Source organism: Salvelinus fontinalis, chromosome 5 (genome assembly GCF_029448725.1).
Source record: "Salvelinus fontinalis isolate EN_2023a chromosome 5, ASM2944872v1, whole genome shotgun sequence".
Lineage (NCBI taxonomy): Eukaryota > Metazoa > Chordata > Actinopteri > Salmoniformes > Salmonidae > Salvelinus > Salvelinus fontinalis.
The window spans coordinates 55,711,782-55,738,224 of record NC_074669.1 but is presented as its reverse complement, the minus strand read 5'-3'; the positions used below and the strand labels follow the sequence as shown (position 1 = coordinate 55,738,224).

Here is a 26,443-nt window from a genome sequence, read left to right as displayed (position 1 = left end):
CTTCACTCACAGACACTAAACACATTACGCCCTATTCAAATCGATCATTATTGTGTCACCTGGTCAAATTGTTCACAAAGCAGGATGGTGAATCCTTCACAAACATACAATATCCTTTAAATAAATGCACGTCGCTACACCCACAAATATATCTGCTAAATATGTGCATGTGACCAATAAAATGTAATTTTATTTAATGTAAAAAATAAATAAATCATAATGTTTAATCAAGAATGATTAGAGTGTTCCTGGCTGTTTTCTCTCTCCCCTCCCCTCTCTCTCTCTCCTCCCTCTCTCGCTCCCCCCCCCCTCTCTCTCCCCCTCTCTCTCTCCCCCGTCTCTCACTCTCCCCCTTCTCTCTCTCTCTCTGTTCTCTGCCTCAAAATGGAATGCTCATCCACCATCACTCAACATTCAACAATTATCTGGGCTAGAAAGAATGCACACAGGATAAGTTAATCTATAACAGTCTTTTGAGGGACAAATTAACAGGTGTTACCTTTGATGCGGTTTCATCATATTGAAAAACAATGCAAAGACTCCTGGGTACACCACCAAGGCTGCTGCTCGGATAACAGGATAATATCTCCCTCCATGCCCCTCCTCTTTTCTGTGTTGTGTGTGAAAAGCAAATACAGCTGTAGATGGAGTTGTGGTTGTTTCAAACTCCGCCCACCCGGCCCCTGGGACAGCTTCAACTAACAAACTCAATGTCTGGGCGCTCTTGTCGAGTATCTCATACTATGTCATGTTATTTGTAGATGATTGAGTGGAACCAGTTGGATGATTGTATGGACTGTAGGCTACAATGCTGTTTTCTCAAAGAAAAAAACTGAAGGTGACGCTACTGTATCTCTTCGGTATGTGCCCCTTGATTATTGTGACTGTGGTTGTAGAGACTGGAGACTAGAGACAGCTGTGTTTAAACTCATTTGTGACACCTTTAGACATTTTTCCATGTAATACAGAAACGTCATATATATATATACAGTGTATATATATAGATAAGCTATACATGTAGGCTTATTAGTCTTATTAGTTATGTTCCCAAATGTAATTACTATATCTGCAGGCTAGGCTACCTGATGCTTTATACCATTTTATGGGACTTCCACTGTTGTTCCAGGCGTAGCGTACACCCTCAAGTTACACAACTGATATAAAAAGGAGGCATTGACCCATTTGCTAAGGTTGTAGGGAGATTTTATGTGCAAAAGCAATTCCACAAGTATAGCCGCAGAAAGCAGTATGATGGTGGGCGCTGTTTTTGTTAGTTTTTTTCTTCTTTTTCATTTTTCAGGGGGTGCTATAGCACACCTATTTCGCATGGCTATGTTCACAAGCGTTGATGGCTACACCTAACAACAGTTGTGTAAAGAAAATTGTGCAGACAAACTCTCTGTTGTATCTCATAGAGAAAGCAAAGTTGATCAACTTGAGTAACTCAAGGTGACTTTGTTATCTATTTCTCTGGGACTAATGATCTGACTGCAACCAATTTGCCTCTTATTTGAATGTTGGGCTTGAACGTGAGCTCACACACGTCATTCCCCTCTGTGTTCAGGATGGAGAAGAGAGAGCATTTTCTCTTGATAACAAGATTTTATCAACTCACTGCATTAGATGTTTGTCCAACTTGCCTAAAGCGCTGATCTTGAACAACTTCCCTTTTCTGAAACTGTAACATGAACAAATGTGTTAATGATTTGTATGATGTTTTAAAACATTATTGTCATGATAAGAACTAGAGTTGGGAATCTCCTCCATGGTGTTGTATCATTGAATGACAATGAGCCCAGGTCCATCAACAAAATGAAGAACCCCGTTTCTCAAATGTTCAGGGCCTGTTTCCTGGACGCAGATTAAGCCCTGGACTAAAAAGTATGCACAATGTAGAATCTCCATTAAAATAGGCTTTTAGTCCAGGACTAGGCCTAATATGTGCCTGGGAAACAAGCCCTCAAAGTATTTATGATGTAGTGTGAGAAGGAAAAGATGTGGGTTTTCAGGTTTTGGTTTTGTCTGTCAGATCTATCTTTAGTTTCTTAACTGAGGTGCTTGTGAACTGTTAAGGGACTGTAAGTTCATCGGACCTCTCTGTAAGAAAATCGGACCTCTCTGAAATGAAAATGGATGACCCTTCAGTAAAATATATTGAAAAAAGACAAGTGACCCTCCTCTGTACCCAAAATGAAACAAAGTGGATAGCAGAGAACCTGCCTACCGTTTACCCTCAATACCAGGACAGACCAGAGCCTTTAGATATGTTGTTTTAGAAACTGGTCTTCATTTTGTAAGCATTAGCCTACATGCCAAAGTTGTCAGAAGGTTGTAGATTCACATTCCACCGCGGACAAGGGCACTGCATGAATCTATCATCTTATTTGAATTCTGAGAAGAAGTGGCCTTTTTTAAATACATTTATGCAATTCTACTTCATATTACATGACTGGAGACAAGCAGAATCTTTTAATATCACACCAGAGCAAGACAATGAATGAGCGCCTGCTGCAGCACCAGAGAGGTTGTGGTTTCAATACAGGCTGTTAAAAAAGAGGATTAGGAACAGTGCTAACAGTGTAAAAAGGAACCAGTTACATCTGAAGTATCTAATCGTCGAATTTGAGGAAAATACATGTGTTTTAACACAGAGCCGCCTATCATCAGGTAGGCCTACAGTATATGCACTTGTAACTTTTTTTACACCTAGGAAACTATCTACTAATTTATTATATTTTATTCCATGATATTGTTGTTACAAAATAGATTTGTGTTGACTGTGGGCATAGGAATATAAGAGCATCTGCTATGCTAAATTAACAAATTAGGCATGCATAGCTCACCACATGATACTCAAACCAAAGACTGGACAAACTCGTGTTTCTTAAAGTTAATTCAAAGGCACTGTAGAATGACTGTATAGCTTAATAAAGCATTTTTTTGTATTGTTGTTTAATTCTAAGTAATTGTTATTGGAAATGTATATTTATTATGTCTAAATGCAAAATACAAAGGCATGTTGCTAAGGATCGATTTTCTCCTCCAAGGGCATACCCAAATCTAACTGCCTATAGCTCAGGACCTAAAGCAAGGATATGCATATTCTTGTTACCATTTGAAAAGAAACACTTTGAAGTTTGTGGAAATGTGAAATTAATGTAGGAGAATGTAACACATTAGATCTGGTAAAAGATAATACAATCAAAAAAACATGCAAGGCCATACATTGAGATATGACTCTATTTGTAATTTCAATGTTGTCTTCAACATGGCAGCAGTGTGTGTACAAAGGTTCAGACTGATCCAGTGAAGAATTACATCACTACACAAAATGTTGCATCAAGTCTGCAAGGAGTTGCCTTGATAAATGTTTGCCGTGATAGCTACTGTAAATTGGACACTGCAGTTAGGTTAACAAGAATGTAAGCTTCCTGCCCATATAAGACATGTCTATGTCCCAGAAAGTTGGCTGTTGTTTACAACTTCATTCTAATCACATTATCGCAAATTGAACAACAACTGTCCCGGTTTAGGCACACCGATCCCGTAGAGGTTTTAAAGTGCTGTTGTTGATGTGTTATTGAAATGCTGAGCACTCCTGCCTTCCTGTAGTGTCACAAATGCTCCACAATTAGTTTCTCAAATGGCAGGCTATAGCCTTGAAATAATATGAATATAGCCTCAATAATTCATTTATTTAGGACTTCTTTGATGTTTACAGTGTCACGCAAAGGCCTTTCCCGGAAGGAAGATCAGCTCCGTTTTGTCAAGGTTAAGCTTGAGCCTAGATGTCTGACAGGCACGCAGAGATGCATGTTGCCACTTGGGTGTCACAAGTTGGAAGGAAAAGAGCAGTTGTGTGTCATCCGCATAGCAATGATAGGAGAGACCATGTGAGGATATGACAGAGCCGAGTGACGATGTGTAAAGAGAAAAGAGGAGAGAAGCGAACCCTGTGGGACACCAGTAGTGAGTGGACGTGGTTCAGACACAGATCCTCTCCACGCCACCTGGTAGGAGCGACCTGCCAGGTAGGATGCAATCCAGGAGTGTGCAGAGCCTGAGAGGGTGGAGAGGGTGGAAAGGAGGATCTGATGGTCCACGTTGGCGAAGGCAGAGGATAGATCTAGTGGGATGAGAGAGAGAGTCAGCTGGTTAGGGTCAAGAAGCTCGTTCTGAGAGAGATAACAAGAGAGTTTGTCAGAGACCGCACGCTGAAGTGTTTTGGAAAGAAAAGAAAGGGATACCGGTCTGTAGATTGTCATCAGAGGGGTCGAGTGTTGGTTTCTTGAGAAGGGTAGCGATTGGCCATCTTGAAGTCAGAGGGGCCAGTGGTTAGGAATGAGTTGATTAGGAATGGGAGAAGGTAACAAATGACCTTCCCCTTGAATGAAATTGAAAAAGCACCCCCTAATTGGAAAAACACACCTGGCTGTTGACCAAGAAAATGCATTGAAGGGAAGGTAGCATAAAACGAACCACATATAACATGGATTTGCATTAGTATACGCATCAAAGTTACACCAAACGTGTCATTTGTTTTAGTTATTACTTAAAACCGAGTCATGTCGGAAAATGTTTTTCTGGGTTGTAATGTAATATGGAGGACCCAGCAAACCAGCTTATTCCCTAGAATGTGTCACAGAAATAACTTCAAATTAAATAAAATTGTTTGCACTCATTAAATGTTTTGCTTCCAAAGAACAGCAAGGGAGCGAAGTGGTTCAGAGCGAGTAACCGTTTATTCACAGCAAAACAAATTTTGTCTCGTAGAGATTTCTTTGTCAGATTTTCCGCTATTTGTTTTACGTACAATAAAATGCACTGCGACAGGAAACAAATTCATGACAGACAGAGAGACATAAAACATACAAATTCATGACCAATAAAAACATACGTTTTCATATCAAATACTTTTTTGAGGGGTGTGAGGGGGGCTTTCTTCTTCTGGAAGTGTTCCGAGAGGTCCACTTTCTTCTCATCTGTCCAACATCTGTCCAACAGCAATCCAGGGTCTTCACATGGATTTTTTTTTAAAGCCAGAAAGAATCATATCTACACAGGACAACAATTGTCATTGAAAGCACATTTCTTCCCTTCTGAATAATTCTACTACCATCAAATATCCCCATCTCTTCATAATGTATCACATGACATAGACTAAGTCATAATTTAAATACTATCTTTGATGAGACTCTGTGGCAGAGCATAGCATCTGCTAATTTGGGTTAGACTATTCATTTGTTATCTTAACACTATAACACGTAGCCTAACCATTCTGTTGGAAAATTCTATGTTTCACTGTTAGCCACATCTTATTTTAGATAAAAGTGCATTGCACAAGCCACAACATTTCGCTCATAGTACATACTATGTATTTGAAAAGTACATTACCTGAATAATGGAATATGGGTTTACCGTTCTTAGGGTACTCAATCCATACCATGAAGGCCAATGGGATGCTGCCTTCTGCCCTATCCCGGCTTCACACACCTTCCCGGCTTCACACACCTAATCTAGCAAGAGAAGGATGTGTTAGCAACAATTACAAAAAATACAAAATGAGGATGCTACTACCACCACCACCACTACTGCTTTAATAATAATAAGTGCATCATTTGTATTTGTGAAATTATTTTGGAGTGATATGAAGGTAGAGTTACAGTAGTTGCCAAAATCTTATTGCTTGCGATGATTATTAGCCGTTTAGACAGAGCGTCTGCCGTCGGGACAGCTGTACACAGTGACTCCGCTGGGATCAGTGGTTAGAATGAAAACCCAATAGCTGTATGGCCTTGGTTTCTCATAAGCAGGTTAGACATAGCTCTGATTCACCCAAGATGTGTTTGGTTTTCGCCAGGCATAATGGGAACCAAGTCATTCAAAAAGTTATACTTTTGACTCATCTGTCCATAGAACATTCATCCAAGAGTTGATGATCATCCAGGTGCTTCCAGTTTTTGGGGGATGAGATGGGTCCCATTATGTCTGGCGAAAACCAAACATTGCATTCCACAGTAAGAACCTCATACCAACAGTCAAGCAGGTGGTAGTGTGATATTTTGTGGATGCTTTGCTGCCTCAGGACTTGGATGACTTGCCATAGAAGGAAACATGAATTCTGCTATGTATCCGAGAATTGTCTGGCCATCCTTCTGTGAGCTGAAGCACAGCTAGATCATGTAGCAAGACAATTATCAATAACTGACAATCAAGTCTACATGAAAATGGTTCAAAATCAACACATTTTTAGTTTTGGAAAGGCTGGGTCAAAGTCCAGAACCAATCCCAATTTAGATGTTGTGGCAGAACTTGAAACAAGCAGTTCACGTCACTGAGTTATTTTCTCTGGGATAGGTGGGACGGTAGCGTCCCACTTGGCCAAAATCCAGAAAAAATGAGGCGCGCCAAAATCAAATATATTACTATAAAAATTTATCTTTCATGAAATCACACATAAAAGACACCAAATTAAAGCTACACATGTTGTGAATCCAGCCAACATGTCTGATTTCAAAAAGGATTTACTGGGAAAGCACACCAAACAATTATGTTAGCTCAGTACATAGCCACAGAAAAACACAGCCATTTTCCCAGCAAAAGATAGTAGTCACAAAAACAGAAATAGAGATCAAATTAATCACTAACCTTTGATGATCTTCATCAGATGACACTCATAGGCCATCATGTTACACAATACATTTATGTTTTGTTCGATAATGTGCATATTTATATCCACAAATCTCGGTTTACATTGGAGCCATGTTCAGAAATGCCTCTAAAATATCCGGAGTAATTGCAGAGAGCCACGTCAAATAACAGAAATACTCATCATAAACTTTGATGAAAGATACATGTTTTACACAGAATTAAAGATACACTTGTTCTTAATGCAACCGCTGTGTCAGATTTAAAAAAAACTTTACGTAAAAAGCACACCATGCAATAATCTGAGACGGCGCTCAGATATAACAACATTTCTCCGCCATGTTGGATTCAACAGAAATATGAAATTACATCATAAATATTCCCTTACCTTTGATTATGTTCATCAGAATGCACTGCCAGGAGTCCTAGTTCTTTAATGTCCATTACTTATGTCCAATTAGCTACTTTTGCTTGCATGTGTAGTACACGTGTCCAAACGCTCGCGCGGATGCAGGCAAACGTCGGACGAAAACTTAAAAAAGTTATATTACAAGTCGAATAAACTGGTCAAACTTAGTAGAGAATCAATCTTCAGGATGTTGTTATCATATATTTTCAATAACGTTCCAACCGGAGCATTCCTTCATGTCTGTATAAGTAATGGAACGCAAGGCGTTTTCATGAGGAAAGCGCGTGAGCAAGAACTGGCAATCTGCCAGACCAATGACTGAAACACCTCCCATCCGGCCCCACATCACACTACAGGCTTCATTCAGCGTACTACAGACTGTTGACATCTAGTGGAAGGCGTAGGAAGTGCAAACATATCCATATATTACTGGGAATTGAATAGTGAAATCATCGTAAAGTCAAAAACATACTTTACGATGATATTGTCACATGTATCAAATAAAATCAAAGCCGGAGATATTAGTCGTCCATAACGACAGCTTATCAGAAGGCAAATCCAGGTCCCTTCACGCGCTCTCCAGAAAACAGGAAACTGGTGACACGTCATGCCGAAAGCTATTATGCGACCCCAGATCAAGTTACACACTCCATTTCTTCTCTCACTGCCTGTCGACATCTAGTGGAAGACGTATGAAGTGCATCTAAACTAATAAATATCAAGGACTTTAATAGGCAGGCCCTAGAACAGTGCATCGATTTCAGATTATCCACTTCCTGTCAGGAAGTTTGCTGCAAAAGGAGTTCTGTTTTACTCACAGATATAATTCAAACGGTTTTAGAAACTAGAGAGTGTTTTCTATCCAATAGTATTAATAATATGCATATTGTACGAGCAAGAATTGAGTACGAGGCCGTTTGAAATGGGCACCTTTTATCCGGCTACTCAATACTGCCCCTGCAGCCCAAACAGGTTAACATCGACCAGATTCAGAATTCTCACTTCCTGTTTGGATTTTTTCTCAGATTTTTGCCTGCCATATGAGTTCTGTTATACTCACAGATATCATTCAAACAGTTTTAGAAACGTCAGAGTGTTTTCTATCCAATATTAATAATAATATGCATATATTAGCTTTTGAGCCTGAGTACTAGGCAGTTTACTCTGGGCACCTTATTATCCAAGCTACTCAATACTGCCCCCCAGTCCCAAAGAAGTTAACACAGTGTCCAAAGAAGAGCCAGAAGTATACAGAATGGTGTCGTCTGCGTAGAGGTGGATCAGAGACTCACCAGCAGCAAGAGCGACATCATTGATATATACAGAGAAGAGAGTCGGCCCAAGAATTGAACCCTGTCCCCATAGAGACTGCCAGAGGTCCGGACAACAGGCCCTCAGATTTGACACACTGAACTCTGTCGGAGAAGTAGTTGGTGAACCAGGCGAGGCAATCATTTGAGAAACCAAGGCTGTTGAGTCTGCCGATGAGGATGTGGTGATTGATAGAGTCAAAAGCCTTGGCCAGGTCAATGAATACGGCTGCACAGTATTGTTTTTTATCGATGGCGGTTAAGATATCGTTTAGGACCTTGAGCGTAGCTGAGGTGCACCCATGACCAGCTCTGAAACCAGATTGCATAGCGGAGAAGGTACGGTGGGATTCGAAATGGTCGGTGATCTGTTTGTTAACTTGGCTTTCGAAGACCTTAGAAAGGCAGGGTAGGATAGATATAGGTCTGTAGCAGTTTGGGTCAAGAGTGTCCCCCCCTTTGAAGAGGGGGATGACCGCAGCTGCTTTCCAATCTTTGGGAATCTCAGACAACACGAAAGAGACGTTGAACAGGCTAGTAATAGGGGTTGCAACAATTTCGGCAGATAATTTAAAAAAGGGTCCAGATTATCTAGCCCGGCTGATTTGTGGTGGTCCAGATTTTGCAGCTCTTTCAGAACATCAGCTGACCGGATTTGGGAGAAGGAGAAATGGGGAAGGCTTGGGCGAGTTGATGTGGGGGGTGCAGTGCTGTTGACCGGAGTAGGGGTGGCCAGGTGGAAAGCATGGCCAGCCGTAGAAAAATGCTTATTGAAATTCTCAATTATAGTGGATTTATCGGTGGTGACAGAGTTTCCTATCCTCAGTGCAATATATAAACAATATAAAATCATGCCGCTGGCTTTAGCCAGTACAAAAGATATTGCGGCCAGTTCTGAAGTTACAGTTTGGTTTGACAAGTCATGCATGCAAAGATCTTTTGTCCTCTTTTGTCCTGGTCAATTTTGACTAAGATGAATGTGTTTCTCTATTTTGTTATAGGCCTACTGTATGTTCTGACCGTTATAATACACGCACACGTATTTTTGTGATTATGTTGATTGTTAAATAGTTCTATAGCCTAACATAACAGTTTGAGGTGTTTTCCGACACTAACAAAATTGTGGCAGCTAGATGCAATAGTTTTTTTTACAAAATACATGTGTTTTAACACTTTTTTGAACAGTTGAACCTTTGTTTTTGTATGTCAGTGTTTGCTTATCCTGGATGAGCAGGAAAACAAATAGACATAGAAAAACACAGAGCACCACGTCATTGTAGACATTTAGGGCTGGTTTCCCAGATACAAATTAAGAATGAAAGGGGTGGAAAAGGTACCGAATTGTCATCACTTGAGTAAAAGTACAGATACCTTAATAGAAAATTAATCAAGTAAAATTGAAAGTCACCCAGTAAAATATTACTTGAGTAAAAGTCTAAAAGTATTTGGCTTGAAATATACTTAAGTATCAAAAGTAAATGTAATTTCCAAAATATACTTAAGTATCAAAAGTAAAAGTAAAAATAATTTCTAATTCCTTATATTTAGCAAACCAGACAGCATAATATTCTTGTTTATTTAAATTTATGGATAGCCAGGGGCACGCACCAACACTCAGACATAATTTACAAAGGAAGCATGTGTTTAGTGAGTCATCAGATCAGAGGCAGTATGGATGACCAGGGATGTTCTCTTGGTAAGTGTTAGGTATGCGTAACTGGCTGTAAGGGAGTCAGGCGCAGGAGAGCAGAGTTGGGTAGCCAAAGGAGACTTTTATTTTGGCTAACAAAACACACGGCACTAAGAACACTAAACACAAAATGGGTTGACATAACCCAGCGCAAACCAGTCTAGCGTGCACATACACAAAACAACAAACAATTCCACACACAGACATGGGGGGGAACAGAGGGTTATATACACATCTAATACTGAGGGAATTGAAACCAGGTGTGTAGGAAAACAAGACAAGACAAATGGAAAAATAAAAGGTGGATCGGCGATGGCTAGAAAGCCGGTGACGTCGGCCGCCGAACGCCGCCCGAACAAGGAGAGGAACCGACTTCGACTTAAGTCATGACCGTCACCGGCCTCAGGGACGACCAGGAGGGCGATGTACAGGGCGGTCCGGACGGAGACGGTGGATCTCCCGCAGCATTGAAGGGTCCAACATGTCCTCCACCGGAACCCAGCATCTCTCCTCCGGACCGTACCCCTCCCACTCCACGAGGTACTGAAGGCCCCTCGCCCGACGCCTCGAATCCAGTATGGAGCGAACGGTGTACGCCGGAGCCCCCTCGATGTCCAGAGTGGGCGGAGGAACCTCCCGCACCTCAGACTCCTGGAGCGGAACAGCCACCACCGGCCTGAGGAGAGACACATGGAACGAGGGGTTAATACGGTAATCGGGGGGAGCTGTAACCTGTAACACATCTCGTTCAGTCTACTCAGGACTTTGAACGGCCCCACAAACCATGGACCCAGCAGCCGGCAGGGCAGGCGGAGGGGCAGGTTTCGGGTCGAGAGCCAGACCCGGTGCCTCACTGCGGTGACGGTCTGCGCTGGCTTTCTGACACAGCACGGCGCGCTGAAGGTGAACATGGGCGGCGTCTGCCGGGACAGTGCGTCTGCCTTCACGTTCTGGGAGCCTGGTCTGTACGAAAGAGTGAAACAAAACGGGTGAAAAACATGGCCCACTTGGCCTGGCGAGGGTTCAGTCTCCTCGCTGCCCGGATGTACTCTAGATTGCGGTGATCAGTCCAGTTGAGAAAAGGGTGTTTAGCCCCCTCAAGCCAATGTCTCCATGCCGTTAGAGCCTTGACGACAGCCAACAGCTCCCGGTCCCCCACATCATAGTTTCGCTCCGCCGGGCTGAGCTTCCTCGAGAAGAAGGCACAGGGGCGGAGCTTCGGTGGCGTACCCGAGCGCTGAGAGAGCACGGCTCCAATCCCAGCCTCGGACGCGTCCACCTCCACTATGAACGCCAAAGAGGGATACGGTTGTGCCAGCACGGGAGCGGAGGTAAACAGAGCCCTCAGGTGACCAAAAGTCCTGTCCGCCTCAGCCGACCACTGCAAACGTACCGGTCCCCCCTTCGTCAGTGAGGTAATGGGAGCCGCTACCTGACCAAAACCCCGGATAAACCTCCGGTAGTAATTGGCAAACCCTAGAAACCGCTACACCTCCTTTACCGTGGTGGAAGTCGGGCCAAATACGCACGGCTGAAATGCGGTCACTCTCCATCTCCACCCCCGAGCTGGAAATGTGGCACCCTAGGAAGGAGAAGGACTGTTGGAAGAACAGACATTTCTCAGCCTTGACGTACAGGTCATGCTCCAACAGTCGACCAAGCACCCTGCGCAACAGGGACACATGCTCGGCGCGTGTAGCGGAGTATATCAGAATGTCATCAATATACACCACTACACCCTGCCCGTGCAGGACCCTGAAAATCTCATCTACAAAGGCTTGGAAGACTGATGGAGCATTCATCAACCCGTACGTTATGACGAGGTACTCATAGTGCCCTGAGGTCGTACTGAACGCCGTCTTCCACTCGTCTCCCTCCCGGATACGCACCAGGTTGTAAGCGTTCCTGAGATCTAATTTGGTGAAGAAGCGCGCCCCGTGCATTGACTCAATCGCAGTGGCGATAAGAGGTAGCGGGTAACTGTACCTCATAGTCATCTGATTTAGGCCTCGGTAGGCATTACACGGGCGCAGACCTCCCTCCATCTTCTTCACAGAAAAGAAACTTGAGGAGGCGGTTGAAGTGGAGGACCGAATCTACCCCTGACGCAGGGATTTGGAGACATATGTTTCCATAGCCGCCGTCTCCGCCTGTGACAGGGGATACACGTGACTCCTGGGAAGTGCGACGTCTACCAGGAGATTTATTGCACAATCCCCCCGTCGATGGGGTGGTAATTGAGTCGCCTCTTTTTGGAGAAGGCGAGAGCAAATCGGCATATTCGGGGGGAATGCTCAGGGTGGAGACCCGGTCTGGAATTTCCACCATAGTAGCACCAACGGAAACCCCTAAACACCTCCCTGAGCACTCTCGTGACCACCCCGTGAGAGCCCTTTGTTGCCATGAAATGGTGGGTTGATGACGAACTAACCAGGGAAGGGCTAGTACCACGGGAAACGCAGGAGAGTCAATGTTGTATGTTTAGTTGTCTTTTATGGTGCATAATATAATTATAGTATCAACAAATGGCACAGAAATATAAAAGAGGGTTAACCATGTTTGGGTATATTGATAGTTGTAGTTAGTATTTATTGGGCCATTTGAAATAACTTTCAAAAAACTTTTCATTAGATAACAAGTTGCATGTTTTGATGGAGGTAGTTGATTTTATGTCATGTGTTTAATGTTTTGAGACATACTGCATTTGAAATGTGTCATTTTGGCTGACGTGTTTCAGTTTGGGACTACATGTTAATTGTTTAAAAAAAGTTAATTTAGTTTTGACACATTTTCTCAAGAAATCTGGAAACTGTAATTTGCTACATTGCTATGTTTTTAGAGAAGAACTATGATATTTAAGTCAATGCGTTGATATTGAGTCTCTCTTTCTCTCCACAGTACTCTGCTCAGCCCAGCATTCAGCCCAACCTGAGACTCGGCAGGTGAAAGGCATCGTGGGAAAGTCTCTCTCTTTTCCAGAAAAGGTGTTGAAGTCTGGCACTTTACGTTATGGAGACCTTGGCAATATTGCATACGTGTACCCTGGTAAACAAAGTAATACCAACCTTGAGAAGAGATTTGAAAACCGCCTTCACTGGAACAATGTTACTGGATTCTTCAATTTGACAGACCTACAAATAGACGATTCTGGGGTTTATACTGTGGAGAATGCAGATGAAGAGAAGAAGACACATATATTTCAGCTGACTGTGTACTGTAAGTGTGTGTGTGTGTGTGTGTGTGTGTGTGTGTGTGTGTGTGTGTGTGTGTGTGTGTGTGTGTGTGTGTGTGTGTGTGTGTGTGTGTGTGTGTGTGTGTGTGTGTGTGTGTGTGTGTGTGTGTGTGTGTGTCAGCAGTAGAAATCAGCAGTAGAAACAATACTAAAGTGGTCACTTTATTGGTTCGAGATAAAGCTGAGTGATGGGGCTGGAGAAATGTAACCACTTAAATTCATAGACAGAGCTATGCATGCAAGGACTGATCAACCATTGTATAACAATTATAGTTGTAACCATGTTTTTAGACTATATAGTGTGTGTTAACAATTTCTTTGTTTACAAGCACTGGAGTAAAACAAGCTGATGGGTTTTCTGACGGGGACTAAGCTCATGAGGCATTTACAGTTGAAGTCGGAAGTTTACATACACTTAGGTTGGAGTCATTAAAACTCGTTTTTCAACCACTCCACAAATTACTTGTTAACAAACTATAGTTTTTGGCAAGTCGGTAAGGATATCTACTTTTTGCAAGATTATTTCACTTATAATTCACTCTATCACAATTCCAGTGGGTCAGAAGTTTACATACACTAAGTTGACTGTGCATTTAAACAGCTTGGAACATTCCAGAAAATTATGTCATGGCTTTAGAAGCCTCTGATAGGCTAATTGACAACATTTGAGTCAATTGGAGGTGTACCTGTGGATGTATTTCAAAGCCCACCTTCAAACGCAGTGCCTCTTTGCTTGACATCATGGGAAAATCATAAGAAATCAGCCAAGACTTCAGAAAAATTATTGTAGACCTCCACAAGTCTGGTTCATCCTTGGGAGCAATTTCCAAATGCCTGAAGGTTCCACATTCATCTCTACAAACAATAGTACGCAACTTAAACACAATGGGTACTTTGGTGCAAAACGTGCAAATCAATCCCAGAACAACAGCAAAGGACCTTGTGACGATGCTAGAGGAAGCAGGTACAAAAGTATCTATATCCACAGTAAAACAAGTCCTGTATCGACATAACCTGAAAGGCAGCTCAGCAAGGAAAAAGCTACTGCTCCAAAACCGCCATAAAAAAAAACAGAAAATGGTTTGCAACTGCTCATGGGGACAAAGATCATACTTTTTGGAGAAATGCCCTCTGATTTGATGAAACAAAAATAGAATTGTTTGGCCATACTGACCATTGTTATGTTTGGAGGAAAAAGGGGGAGGCTTGCAAGCCAAATAACACCATCCCAACCGTGAAGCACGGGGGTGACAGCATCATGTTTTGGGGGTGCTTTGCTGCAGGAGGGACTGGTGCACTTCACAAAATAGATGGCATCATGAAGCATATATTGAAGCAACATCTCAAGACATCAGTCAGGAACTTGAAGCGTGGTCGCAAATGGGTCTTCCAAATGGACAATGACCCCAAGCATACTTCCAAAGTTGTGGCAAAATGGCTTAAGGACAACAAAGTCAATGTATTGGAGTGGCCATCACAAAGCCCTGACCTCAATCCTATAGAAAATTTGTGGGCAGAACTGAAAAAGCGTGTGCGAGCAAGGAGGCCTACAAACCTGACTCACTGACAGGGAATTTTTATTAGGATTAAATCTCAGGAATTGTGAAAGACTGAGTTTAAATATATTTGGCTAAGCTTTATGTAATCTTCTGACTTCAACTGTTTTAGTTATATTCTTCAAGAATCAATGGCTGCAAATCATTAATGTATAAGTCCAAAAATGAACGTAGCAACTGCTCTTTCCAAAGATAAGTACCATTTCACCAATTCCCATGTATTCATTATTTGTCTTCCAGTTCTGTCCAAACCTCAAGTGACAGTCCATGACAGCAGCTCCTGTAGTGTGGTGTGTTCTGTGGAGAACGGGAGAGATGTGACCTTGTCCTGGTACCGAGGAGAGGAGAAACTCAACCAGACGAGCAGCCCTGACCTCAACATCACCCTCTCTCTACCTCTCAAGGTGGATGTACAGAACAGAGACTCTTACAGATGTGAGGCTGCCAACCCAGTCAGCAAGGAGATTGCTGTTGTTCCAAATCCCTGTATAGAGAGTGATCCCTCCAAGGTGGCAGGTAAAAACATGTACAGTAGCAATGTTACATTGCTGATATCCAGACAATACCAACTTGTATATGAAGCAATAAGTATGGTAGAGCTCATTTTATGAATCCCAATGTTTAAATAAAAATATTTTTTTCTCTCTTTTTACTTCAGATGGTGATGAGAGGACTCGAGGTTCTCTTATTATTGCTGTAATCTGCATTTTGGTTGCTTCAGGACTTGTTGGACTTGCAATATATCTTAAGAGGAGGAGAAACGGACACTCACATACAGGTATTAATCTTATAGGTGTGTGAGGTCATTCTCCTTGTGCACAACCTTTTTTAATTATCAAGGATGGTGTTTTGGAAAACGTAGGAAATGTTTGCCTGAACAACGGATGCAGGTCAAATGAAGTGGCGTATCTTCCACACTTCCTCTGCTTGTTCAGACAGTTGCATTGTCTCAGACCACTTCTCTAAATGTTGAAAATGCAGAAGGCACATACACACAAGCAGACTCTGATAATATTTACCTTATAGCTTCTCTGGTGCCAAAAAGAGTCCTTAGTGTTTGTAGAACCTGTCTTGGGGATGAGCATTTGTACATATCTGTCAGTTACTCCCACCCACACTGTATATTTCATTTACTTTATTTGCCTTTATAGATTCACCTGAAAGAGAGCAAGATGTCATTCAGTATGCAGAGATAACTCACATTAAAACAACAAAAAAACAGGTTAGTAATAATACTACTGGCTGATAAACATAGGAGATGTAATACAGCAGCTTTAGCAGCCCTCATGGCTACAACTGTAGCGTTTATCTTTGTGCCAGTAGGAAAGCAAAGAAGAAGAAAAAGGATCACATTTCATTATTAGATACTTTGTACCAGGGGAAGGAAATAAGACACGTCTGACGCTCTGTTGTCTATTCTCATTGTTCTGCATTAAGTAACTCAAGTCATCACATCTAGGACCATTTCTAAATCTAGTGGGAGGAACCATGAAGCCAAGGTTTAAAAGTCCACAGACTTGGCAAATACTGTAAAAGACACAGGAAGATCAAAGGCATTACTATACTGAACAAAAATATAAATGCAACTTACAACAACTTCTAAGATTTTACTGAGTTACAGTTCATATAAGGATATCAGTCAATTGAAATTAATTAATTAGGCTTTAATCTATGGATTTCACATGACTGGGCAAGGGTGCAGCAATGGGTGGACCTTTGCCCTGAGTAGTATATATGTCTGTAATAAAGCCCTTTTGTGTGGAAACTCATTCTGATTGTCTGGGCCTGGCTCCCGCGTTGGTGGGCCTAGCTTCCAAGTGGGTGGACCTATGCCCTCCCAGGCCCACCCATTGCTGCGCCCTTGCCCAGTCAAGTGAAATCCATTGATTAGAGCCTAATGAATTTATTTCAATTGACTGGTTTCCTTATATAAACTGTAACTCAGTAAAATCTTTGAAATTGTTGCAAGTTGCATTCATATTTTTGTTCAGTATAGTCATGACTTTGATCTTCCCATGTTTTTAACAGTATTTTCCAAGTCTGTGGACTTTATAAAACTTGGCTTCGTGGTTCCTCCCACTAGACTTAGGAATGGTCCAAGATGTGTTGACTGAGTTCCCTAGTTCAGAACAATGAAAATGGACAAGAGCATCAGACTTGTGTTGTTTCCTTCCTCTGGTGCAAAGTATCTAATAACAAAACAGGATCCTTTTACTTTTATTTATTTTTGTGCTTTCCTACACCTCTTCTCACCCCCCCTCTCTGCCTCTCTTTCCCTGTTCCTCTCAATCCTTCCCTCTCTACCTCTTTCCCTCTCCCTGTCTAGGAGGAGCGAAGAGGTATACCAGAGCTGGATGTCCTTAGAGACAACACAAACCTGACATTAGTTTATGATACACTCCAGTTACATCGCATGGCTGCCAGAGAGGATGTTGACACAGCATGAAGGAGAGAGAGAACAGCAAGTTACTGAGAGGGTGACATGATAATTCACATCCAAGAGAAGGCGTTACATCCTATAGTGAAAGTGGAGACAAAATTATAGTAAATATTCATCTCGAAAAGTTCCCATTCAACCATTGTGCTGTTGTTATCATTTCAGACTTCCTTTGTTGGTCGTTATCACAGACTGTTGTTGAATTGGGGCCTCAATGAGATTCACTGATACAGACAAATTCAATAACTATGCCTAGGGTTATTAGTAGGATGATCCCTCTTTTCAAGTGCCCATTGTCCCAATGTAGAGGTTAAAGCAAATGGAACCTATTTTAATACAATTCACTAGTGTGTTTGCTATGTTACTGCTGGGCCAAAGCTTCTTTTCAGTTCTGTCTGTTCTGTTTGCATGTAGGTGCCTCCCCTGTATCTTTTTATAGCTGGTCATTGTTTAGTTTGTTTAGTGCCAGTGGATAGCAGCTGTGTACATAAAAAAGCAGATGTTTGGTGAGATAAATCCACCTACACCTTAGAAGCGATGGCTATTAGGTTACGTTGGAAACAAAGTCCACATGGACATTTTTCCTTTCACCATGTAGAGGGATAGATCTTTTTGCCTTTTGACTCAGAAAATTATCTTTGGTGACATTTTACTCATATTGCTTTTCGCAAAATGCAGACATGATTAGATGAAGTTCAAATCAAATCTTATTTTATTTGTTACATGCGCCGAATACAAAAGTGAAATGCTTATTTACAAGCCCTAACCAACAATGCAGTTAAGAAAAAAATTATAACAACAAAAAAATACATAAGAAAAAATATGAATAAGAAGTAACAAATAATTAAAGAGCAGCAGTAAAATAACATTAGCGAGGCTATATACAGGGGGCACCGGTACAGAGTCAATGTTGGTCTAGGTAATTGAGGTTTTAGGTACATGTAGGTAGAGTTATTAAAGTGACAATACATAGATAATAACAGAGTAGCAGCAGTGTAAAAGTGGGCAGGGGGGGCAATGCAAATAGTCTGTGTAGCCATTTGATTAGATGTTCAGGAGTCTTATGGCTTGGGTGTAGAAGCTGTTTAGAAGCCTCTTGGACCTAGACCTGGTGCTTCGGTACCGCTTACCATGTGGTAGCAGAGATAACAGTCTATGACTAGGGTGGCGGGAGTCTTGGACCATCTTTAGGGCCTTCCTCTGACAGCGCCTGGTATAGAGGTCCTGGATGGCAGGAAGCTTGGCCCCAGTGATGTACAGAGCCGTTCGCACTACCCTCTGTTGTGCCTTGTTGTCGGAGGCTGAGCAGTTGGCCATACCAGACAGGATGCTCTTGATGGTGCAGCTGTTGAACCTTTTGAGGATCTGAGGACCCATGCCAAATCTTTTCAGTGTCCTGAGGTAGAATAGGTTTTGTCGTGACCTCTTCACGACTGTCTTGGTGTCCTTGGACAATGTCAGTTTGTTGGTGATGTGGACACCAAGGAACTTGAAGCGCCCATCCTGCTCCACTACAGCCCCGTCAGTGAGAATGGGGGCTTGCTCGGTCCTCCTTTACCTGTAGTCCACAATAATCTCCTTTGTCTTGATCATGTTGAGGGAGAGGTTGTTGTCCTAGCACCACACGGCCAGGTCTCTGACCTCCTCCCTATAGGCTGTCTCATCATTGTCGGTGATCAGGCCTACCACTGTTGTGTCATCGGCAAACTTAATGATGGTATTGGAGTCGTCCCTGGCCGGGCAGTCATGAATGAACAGGGAGTACTGGAGGGGACTTAGCACTCAGCGTGTCAGATGTGTTGTTACCTACCCTTACCACCTGGGGGTGGCCCGTCAGGAAGTCCAGGATCCAGTTGCAGAGGGAGGTGTTTAGTCCCAGGGTCCTTAGCTTAGTGATGAGCTTTGAGGGCACTATGGTGTTGAACGCTGAGCTGTAGTCAATGAATAGCATTCTTACATAATGTTCCTTTTGTCCAAGTGGGAAAGGGCAGTGTGGAGTGCAATAGAGATTGTATCATCTGTGGATCTGTTGGGGCGGTATGGAAATTGGAGTCGGTCCAGGGTTTCTGGAAATATGGTGTTGATTTGAGCCATGACGGGCCTTTCAAAGCACTTCATGGCTACAGACGTGAGTGCTACGGGTCGGTAGTCATTTAGGCAGGTTACCTTAGTGTCCTTGGGCACAGGGACTATGGTGGTCTGCTTAAAACATGTTGGTACTACAGACACAGACAGGGAGAAGTTGAACATGTCTGTGTAGACATTTGCCAGTTGGTCAGCGCATGCTCAGAGTACTCATCCTGGTAATCCATCTGGCCCTGCTGCCTTGTGAATGTTGACCTGTTTAAAGGTCTTACTCACATTGGCTACGGAGAGCGTGGTCACACAGTCGTCCGGAACAGCTGACACTCTCATTCATGCTTCAGTGTTACTTGCCTTGAAGCGAGCATAGGAGTAATTTAGCTCATCTGGTAGGCTCTTGTCACTGGGCAGCTCACGGGTGTGCTTCCCTTAGTAGTCTGTAATAGTTTGCAAGCCCTGCCATATCCGACGAGCGTCGGAGTCGGTTTAGTACGATTCAATCTTTGTCCTGTATTGACACTTTGCCTGTTTGATGGTTTGTCTAAGGGCATTGCGGGATTTCTTATAAGATATTCTACTTCAGGTGAGCAAAACTTTGAATCTTCCTTAGATTTTGTGCACCAGCTGCTGTTTACAAATATACATAGATCGCCAGCCCTTGTCTTACCAGAGGCCTGTTCTACCCTGCCGAAAAAGCTTAAAACCCGCCATTTGTATGTTATTCATGTCGTCATTCAACCACGACTCGGTGAAACATAAGATATTAGTTTTTAATGTCCCGTTGGTAGGATATACATGATCGTAGTTCGTCTATTTTATTATCGATTGATTGTACGTTGGCTAAAAGGACCGTTTTGTAAAGGTAGATTACCCTCTCGACGACATATCCTAACAAGGCACCCATATCTTCGTCCACGATACCTCCATCTCTTTCTCCTGCGAATGACTTGGATAGGTGCCCTGTCGAGCGTCTGATGTAAATCCCCCCAGTCCGACTCGTTGAAGAAAAAGTATTCCTCCAGTATGGGGTGAGTAATCGTTGTCCTGATATCTAGAAGCTCTTTTCGGTCATAAGACGGTGGAGGAAAAATAAGTACAAAATAACTTACAAATAACACAAAATAACATAAAATAGCACAATTGGTAACTGGATCAGAAAACGGAAGCAATCTCCTTCGGAGCCATTCTTCAGTAAGGTATACAATCTGGGATATTTCCTAATATTAAGTGGTCGTTATTCACCCATTCATGCTTAAAAAATACACTTACCTTATCACATCCCAAAATATTATTTAAGTTTACTCCATTGTTTATATTTTTGTTGTCATTTTTACTTTTGTAAATTTAGAATGTACTGCTACAACATACCTCTGAAAACTGTCAGTCGTTGCAGCCATAGCTGCATTCAATAGTTTAAGATTGGCAACATTTCTCCAGAGACATTTCTCCAGAAACACACAACCTCCAGATTCTGGTTTTAATGTTTGATCTAGATAGTTTGTGTGTATGTATTAATATGTAAGCTACATGTGCCTTTTTTGATATACATTGATGTAGTTCAGCTTGAGATATTGTCTATTAATGTTTTTTTTTAAGTGATAATCCCCGAAAAGCCGGTGTTTAGAGGATATATTTGCACGGGTGTTAGGCTTGAGGGCATTATTACTTTTTTACAACGGGTTACCAACATATTCAAATATTGATTGACATATTTTCATATGTTATTTTGATGAATTTATTCATACTATTTCATCCTTCCACAAGGTATAGTCCCGAAACAAATTTAGGGTTGCTGGTCGTTCATTCTATTGGTTCAGTTGCCACAGATGCGACCCAGTTGTTCAGTCTTTTCATTCTGTATCTATTGACACGATCCAGTCGTTCGTTCTTAATGTTCCATTGCCATACTGGCTGGCAACGTTCTTTTCCCTTGCTTGCTAGCTAGCCAACTACGGCTAACTTACAGTGACGTGAAACAGTGCAGACAGAATAACAACAGTAGCTGCATTTGTTTAAGCTGTTTTCTAGTGACATTTATTTTTCAGTATTGTCTGTTCTGTAGATACTTTTTGTAGTAGAAATCAAATGTAGAACTTCCCTGCATGGGCTGATGAGACAGTGGATTGCGCAGTCAGATGGAACAGAGTAAATAGACATTTTAACATCATAGATTTAGCTGGAGGGAACCTGTGGAATAGACACCGTCTGGAATGTTAATTTAACCAATCAGCATTCAGGATTATATCCACCCGTTGTATAATATGTTATGTTTTGTGTTGACCCGAGGAAGAGTAGCTGCTGCTTTTGCAACAGCTAATGGGGATCCTAATAAAATACCAAATACCAAATGTAGCCTACTTCTAGGGTCAAATTTGGAGGGACAACTGTAATTGTTGGGTGGTTTTCAACTGTGTTTCTTGATTTAGTGAGTTTAAGTGTATTTGAGACCTTCTGACCTGTTACCTTTAATGCCAGGCAGCTGTACATTTCTAATATTAAAATAATGATGACTAATCCTATTACATTTCAAGCATTGCTTTCAAGGAAACAATTAGTTTTTCTTCTAATGTATTTTACACATCTAGTGGTTGAATGTTTTTATATTTCAGTATACTGTACTGTACATACACACTATTTTGTACTCTGAGCCTGTGTACTGTATATTGTAAGTGTAACTTAAATCATGTGTCAGCAAATTGTTGTTAATTTAAGGATCCTCCCCTTTTTTTAAATTTTCGCCTAGTGACAAACTCAAGTCTAACTGCCTATAGTTTAGGACCTGAAGCAAGGATATGCATATTCTTGATAGGATTTGAAAGGAAACACTTTGAAGTTTGTGGAAATGTGAAATGGATGTAGGAGAATTTAACACATTAGATCTGGTGAAAGATAATACAAAAAAAAAACATGTGTTTTGTATTTTTTTGTACCATCATCATTGAAATGCAAGAGAAAGGCCATAATGTATTATTCCAGCCCAGGCGCAATTTAGATTTTGGCCACTACATGGCAGCAGTGTATGTGCAAAGTTTTAGACTGATCCAATGGACCATTGTATTTCTGTTCAAAACGTTGTATCAAGACTGCCCAAATGTGCCTAATTGGTTTATTAATAACTTTTCAAATTCATAACTGTGCACTCTCCTCAAACAATAGCATGGTATTCTATCACAGCATTAGCTACTGTAAATTGGACAGTGCAGTTAGATTAACCTCTTAGCGCCAAGGGTCAGTTTCTTTTCTTTTTTTAAATGTTCCCAACGTAAACGGACATTTTCTCTGGCCCAGATCGTAGAATATGCATATCATTTTCAGATTAGGATAGAAAACACTCCAAAGTTTCCAAAACTGTCAAAATATTGTCTGTGAGTATAACAATACTTATTCTGCAGTTAAAAACCTGAGAAAATATAACCCGGAAGTGATATTTTTTTTCCAAAATCTGTGTTTCATGGACCGTCTATCCTCTATTTAAAGGGGAATCAACCAGATTCCTTTCCCAATGGCTTCCTCAGGCTGTGACCAGGCTTTATACATAGTTTCAGGCTTTTATTTTGAAAAATGAATGAGATGTTTCATAAGTACTCAGGTGTCCTCTGAATGTTTCCTGCGCGCGAGCCCGGGGCTCCCCATTTTCCCTTTCTCTCTTAAAGAATAGGTTATGGTCCGGTTGAAATATTATCGATTATATTTGTTAAAAACAACCTGAGGATTGATTATAAAAAACTTTTGACATGTTTCTACGACCATTACGGATACTTTTTGGAATTTGTCGAACGGAACAAGGCTTTTGTTTTCTCAACATAATGCGCAACCCAAATGGTGTTTTCTTGTGATAAAAGTAATATTTATCGAACAAAAATAACATTTGTTGTGTAACTGGGAGTCTCGTGAGTGGAAACATCCGAAGATTATCAAAGGTAAGCGATTAATTTTATTGCTTTTCTGACTTTCGTGACCAAGCTAACCAAGCTAATATAAGGCTAACTGTTCTAGCATTGAATGCTACACTCACAAAAGCTTGGATTTCTTTTGCTGTAAAGTATATTTTCAAAATATGACACGATAGGTGGATTAACAACAAGCTAAGCTGTGTTTTGATATATTTCACTTGTGATTGCATGATTATACATATTTTTTAACCTGATGAGGACAGAGGGCGCTGTTTTCACTTTGGGGGAAAATCGTGCCCAATTTAAACGGCCTCGTACTCAATTCTTGCTCGTACAATCTGTATATTATTATTACTATTGGATAGAAAACACTCTCTAGTTTCTAAAACCGTTTGAATTTTGTCTGTGGGTAAAACAGAACTCATTTGGCAGCACACTTTCTGACCAGGAAGTGGAAAGTCTGAAATCGATGTTCTGTTCAAGGACCTGCCTATAAATGGGCATGATACGTATGACTATACGTGCACGTCATACACCTTCCCCTAGATGTCAAGAGGAAGTGAGAGAAGAAATGAGTTGATTATCTCGGTCTGAGATGGAATGAATCGTCTTGGAACGACGTGTCCGCCATTTCCTGTTTTCTGCAAGGCGCGTGGAGGGACCTGTTATTGCCTTCTGGAAAGCTGTCGTTATAGGCGAATACTATCTCCGGCTTCAATTTTATTTGATACATGTCACAATATCATCGTAAAGTATGTTTTTTCAATATAGTTTTATTGGATTATTGAAATTTATTCGGGACGTTAGGCGTGTTGCGTTGTTTGACTTTGTTCACGAAGGAGAGCTTAGCACCACTTGGCCAGTGTGCTTGCTAATTCAAGAGGGAAAGAGGTCGTTCTGAATCCAAACAACGACGGTTCTGGACAAAGGACCCCTTGTACAACATTCTGATGGAAGATCACCAAAAGTAGGAACCATTTTGGGATGCTATTTCATATATCTGTCGACCTTTGTACTATTAGTTTTGCGCTCAGGTTTTGGTTATTCCCTTACCATAACTAAGTCTTATGTCGTAATGAAGATATGTTTAGAATTCTAACACTGCGATTGCATTAAGAACTAATAGATCTATCGTTTCCTATACAACATGTATTTTTTTGTAATGTTTATGAATAGCTATTTGGTCAGAATAGGTGAGAGTCTAATAGAAATATCCGCACATTCTGGGAAAAAGATGCTACGTTAGCACATTGTATAACCACGGATTTCAGCTCTAAATATGCACATTTTCGAACAAAACATAAGTGTATGTATAACCTGATGTTATAGGACTGTCATCTGAGGAAGGTTTATGAAGGTTAGGGAAATTTAATATCTTTTGCTGGTTTATTCGCTAACGCTAACGTGCCCATTACTATCGCTAACGTGCCTTGATGAATGAATGCGGTAGTGTGGTAGACTATTGTAGTAAGCTAATATAATGCTATATTGTGTTTTCGCTGTAAAACACTTAATAAATCGGAAATATTGGCTGGATTCACAAGATGTTTGTCTTTAATTTGCTGTACACCATCGATTTTTCAGAAAAGTTTTATGATGAGTATTTAGGTAATTCACGTTGGTCTCTATAATTACTCTGGCTGCTTCAGTGCTATTTTTGACGGTAGCTGTGATGGTAGCTGCAATGTAAAACTGATTTATACCTCAAATATGCACATTTTTCGAACAAAACATATATTTATTGTGTAACATGTTATAGGACTGTCATCTGATGAAGTTGTTTCTAGGTTAGTTCGGTTGGATCTTGGTTAGTTATGTTGGTTTTGTGCATGCTACCTGTGCTGTGAAAAATGTCTGTCTTTTTTTGTATTTGGTGTTGAGCTAACATAAATATACATGGTGTTTTCGCTGTAAAACATTTAAAAAATCAGACATGTTGGCTGGATTCACAAGATGTGTATCTTTCATTTGCTGTATTGGACTTGTTAATGTGTGAAAGTTAAATATTTCTAAAAAATATTTTTTGAATTTCGCGCTCTGCCTTTTCAGTGGAATGTGGGCGGAGTTCCGCTAGCGGAACCCCTGGGCCAGACAGGTTAATCTGATACGTTTGGGAATTTTGGCGTTTTTTTGTGATAAAAGTAATATTTATCGAACAAAAAGAACATTTGTTGTGTAACTGGGAGTCTCGTGAGTGGAAACATCCGAAGATTATCAAAGGTAAGCGATTAATTGTATTGCTTTTCTGACTTTCGTGATCATGCTAATTTGGGGCTAGTTGTTGTAGCATTTATTGCTACACTCACAAAAGCTTGGATTTCTTTTGCTGTAAAGTATATTTTCTAAATCCGACACGATAGGTGGATTAACAACAAGCTAAACTGTGTTTTGGTATATTTCACTTGTGATTGCATGATTATAAATATTTTTAGTAATATTTATGCATTTGGCACCCTGCAATTCTAGCGGTTGTTGAGGAAAGTGATCCCGTAAAAGGCATCCGTAGCGCAGAGAAGTTAATATTTATAATACTATTTCTGACTTCTGTTGACTACACAACATCACGGATATCTGTTTGGCTTGTTTTAAAAAAAATCTGTCACAGCGGTTGCATTAAGGAGAAGTTTATCTTAAGTTCCATGTATAACACTTGCATTTTCATCAACATTTATGAGTATTTCTGTAAAATACAACATAATGCGCAACCGAAATGGCGTTTTTTTGTGATAAAAGTAATATTTATCACAGATGAACCGCAACATGTCGGCCAAAGTAATTTAATTCATGAATGCATTAGATATTCTGTGTTTTTATTTACAGTAGTGATGGACAGCTGGAGGCATTTTGTTTTTCACAAGCGTGGTTTTAGAGTTCTGAAGCATCTAGTCAGATATAGAGCCCTATCAGTAAGGCAATACAGAGTGCAGTAAGAAAAATTGCTATGTGGAGACAATCATGATAATAAAAAATGCATTAGCCATTGGGAAAAAAAAGTTAAGTACTTGAATCGTGTGGTGATAATGACTTGCCAGGCTTAGTCGGAACTGGAAAGTATGGTTGCCATGCACAGACAGCAGGGCAAGAGGGTCTTAGTGTTTGAGATTTGTTCAGGATTTAAACTCTTCCTCTTGCTGTGAAATACACAACCACAAACTCATCAATAGCATCTTAGTTGGATTAAATGCT

General features: G+C 41.1%; 1 protein-coding gene across 1 annotated transcript; it reads left to right on the top strand.

Moving 5' to 3' along the window:
* The first annotated feature begins 695 nt into the window (after nucleotides 1-695).
* Nucleotides 696-22,441, top strand: LOC129855888 (leucine-rich repeats and immunoglobulin-like domains protein 1). The gene is made up of 6 exons (XM_055923986.1): nucleotides 696-860; nucleotides 12,956-13,273; nucleotides 15,086-15,361; nucleotides 15,504-15,623; nucleotides 15,997-16,067; nucleotides 17,172-22,441. The coding sequence occupies exons 1-6, from the start codon at nucleotides 809-811 to the stop codon at nucleotides 17,289-17,291; spliced, it is 957 nt and encodes a 318-aa protein (XP_055779961.1). The 5' UTR covers nucleotides 696-808; the 3' UTR covers nucleotides 17,292-22,441.
* The last annotated feature ends 4,002 nt before the right edge of the window (nucleotides 22,442-26,443 follow it).

Excerpts from the sequence above, each read along its gene's own strand:
- LOC129855888 (XM_055923986.1), top strand. The coding sequence starts at position 809 with ATGCTGTTTTCTCAAAGAAAAAAACTGAAGGTGACGCTACTGTATCTC. Across the intron at positions 13,274-15,085 it reads ATTTCAGCTGACTGTGTACT|TTCTGTCCAAACCTCAAGTG; the intron begins GTAAGTGTGTGT and ends TTTGTCTTCCAG. Across the intron at positions 16,068-17,171 it reads TTAAAACAACAAAAAAACAG|GAGGAGCGAAGAGGTATACC; the intron begins GTTAGTAATAAT and ends CTCCCTGTCTAG.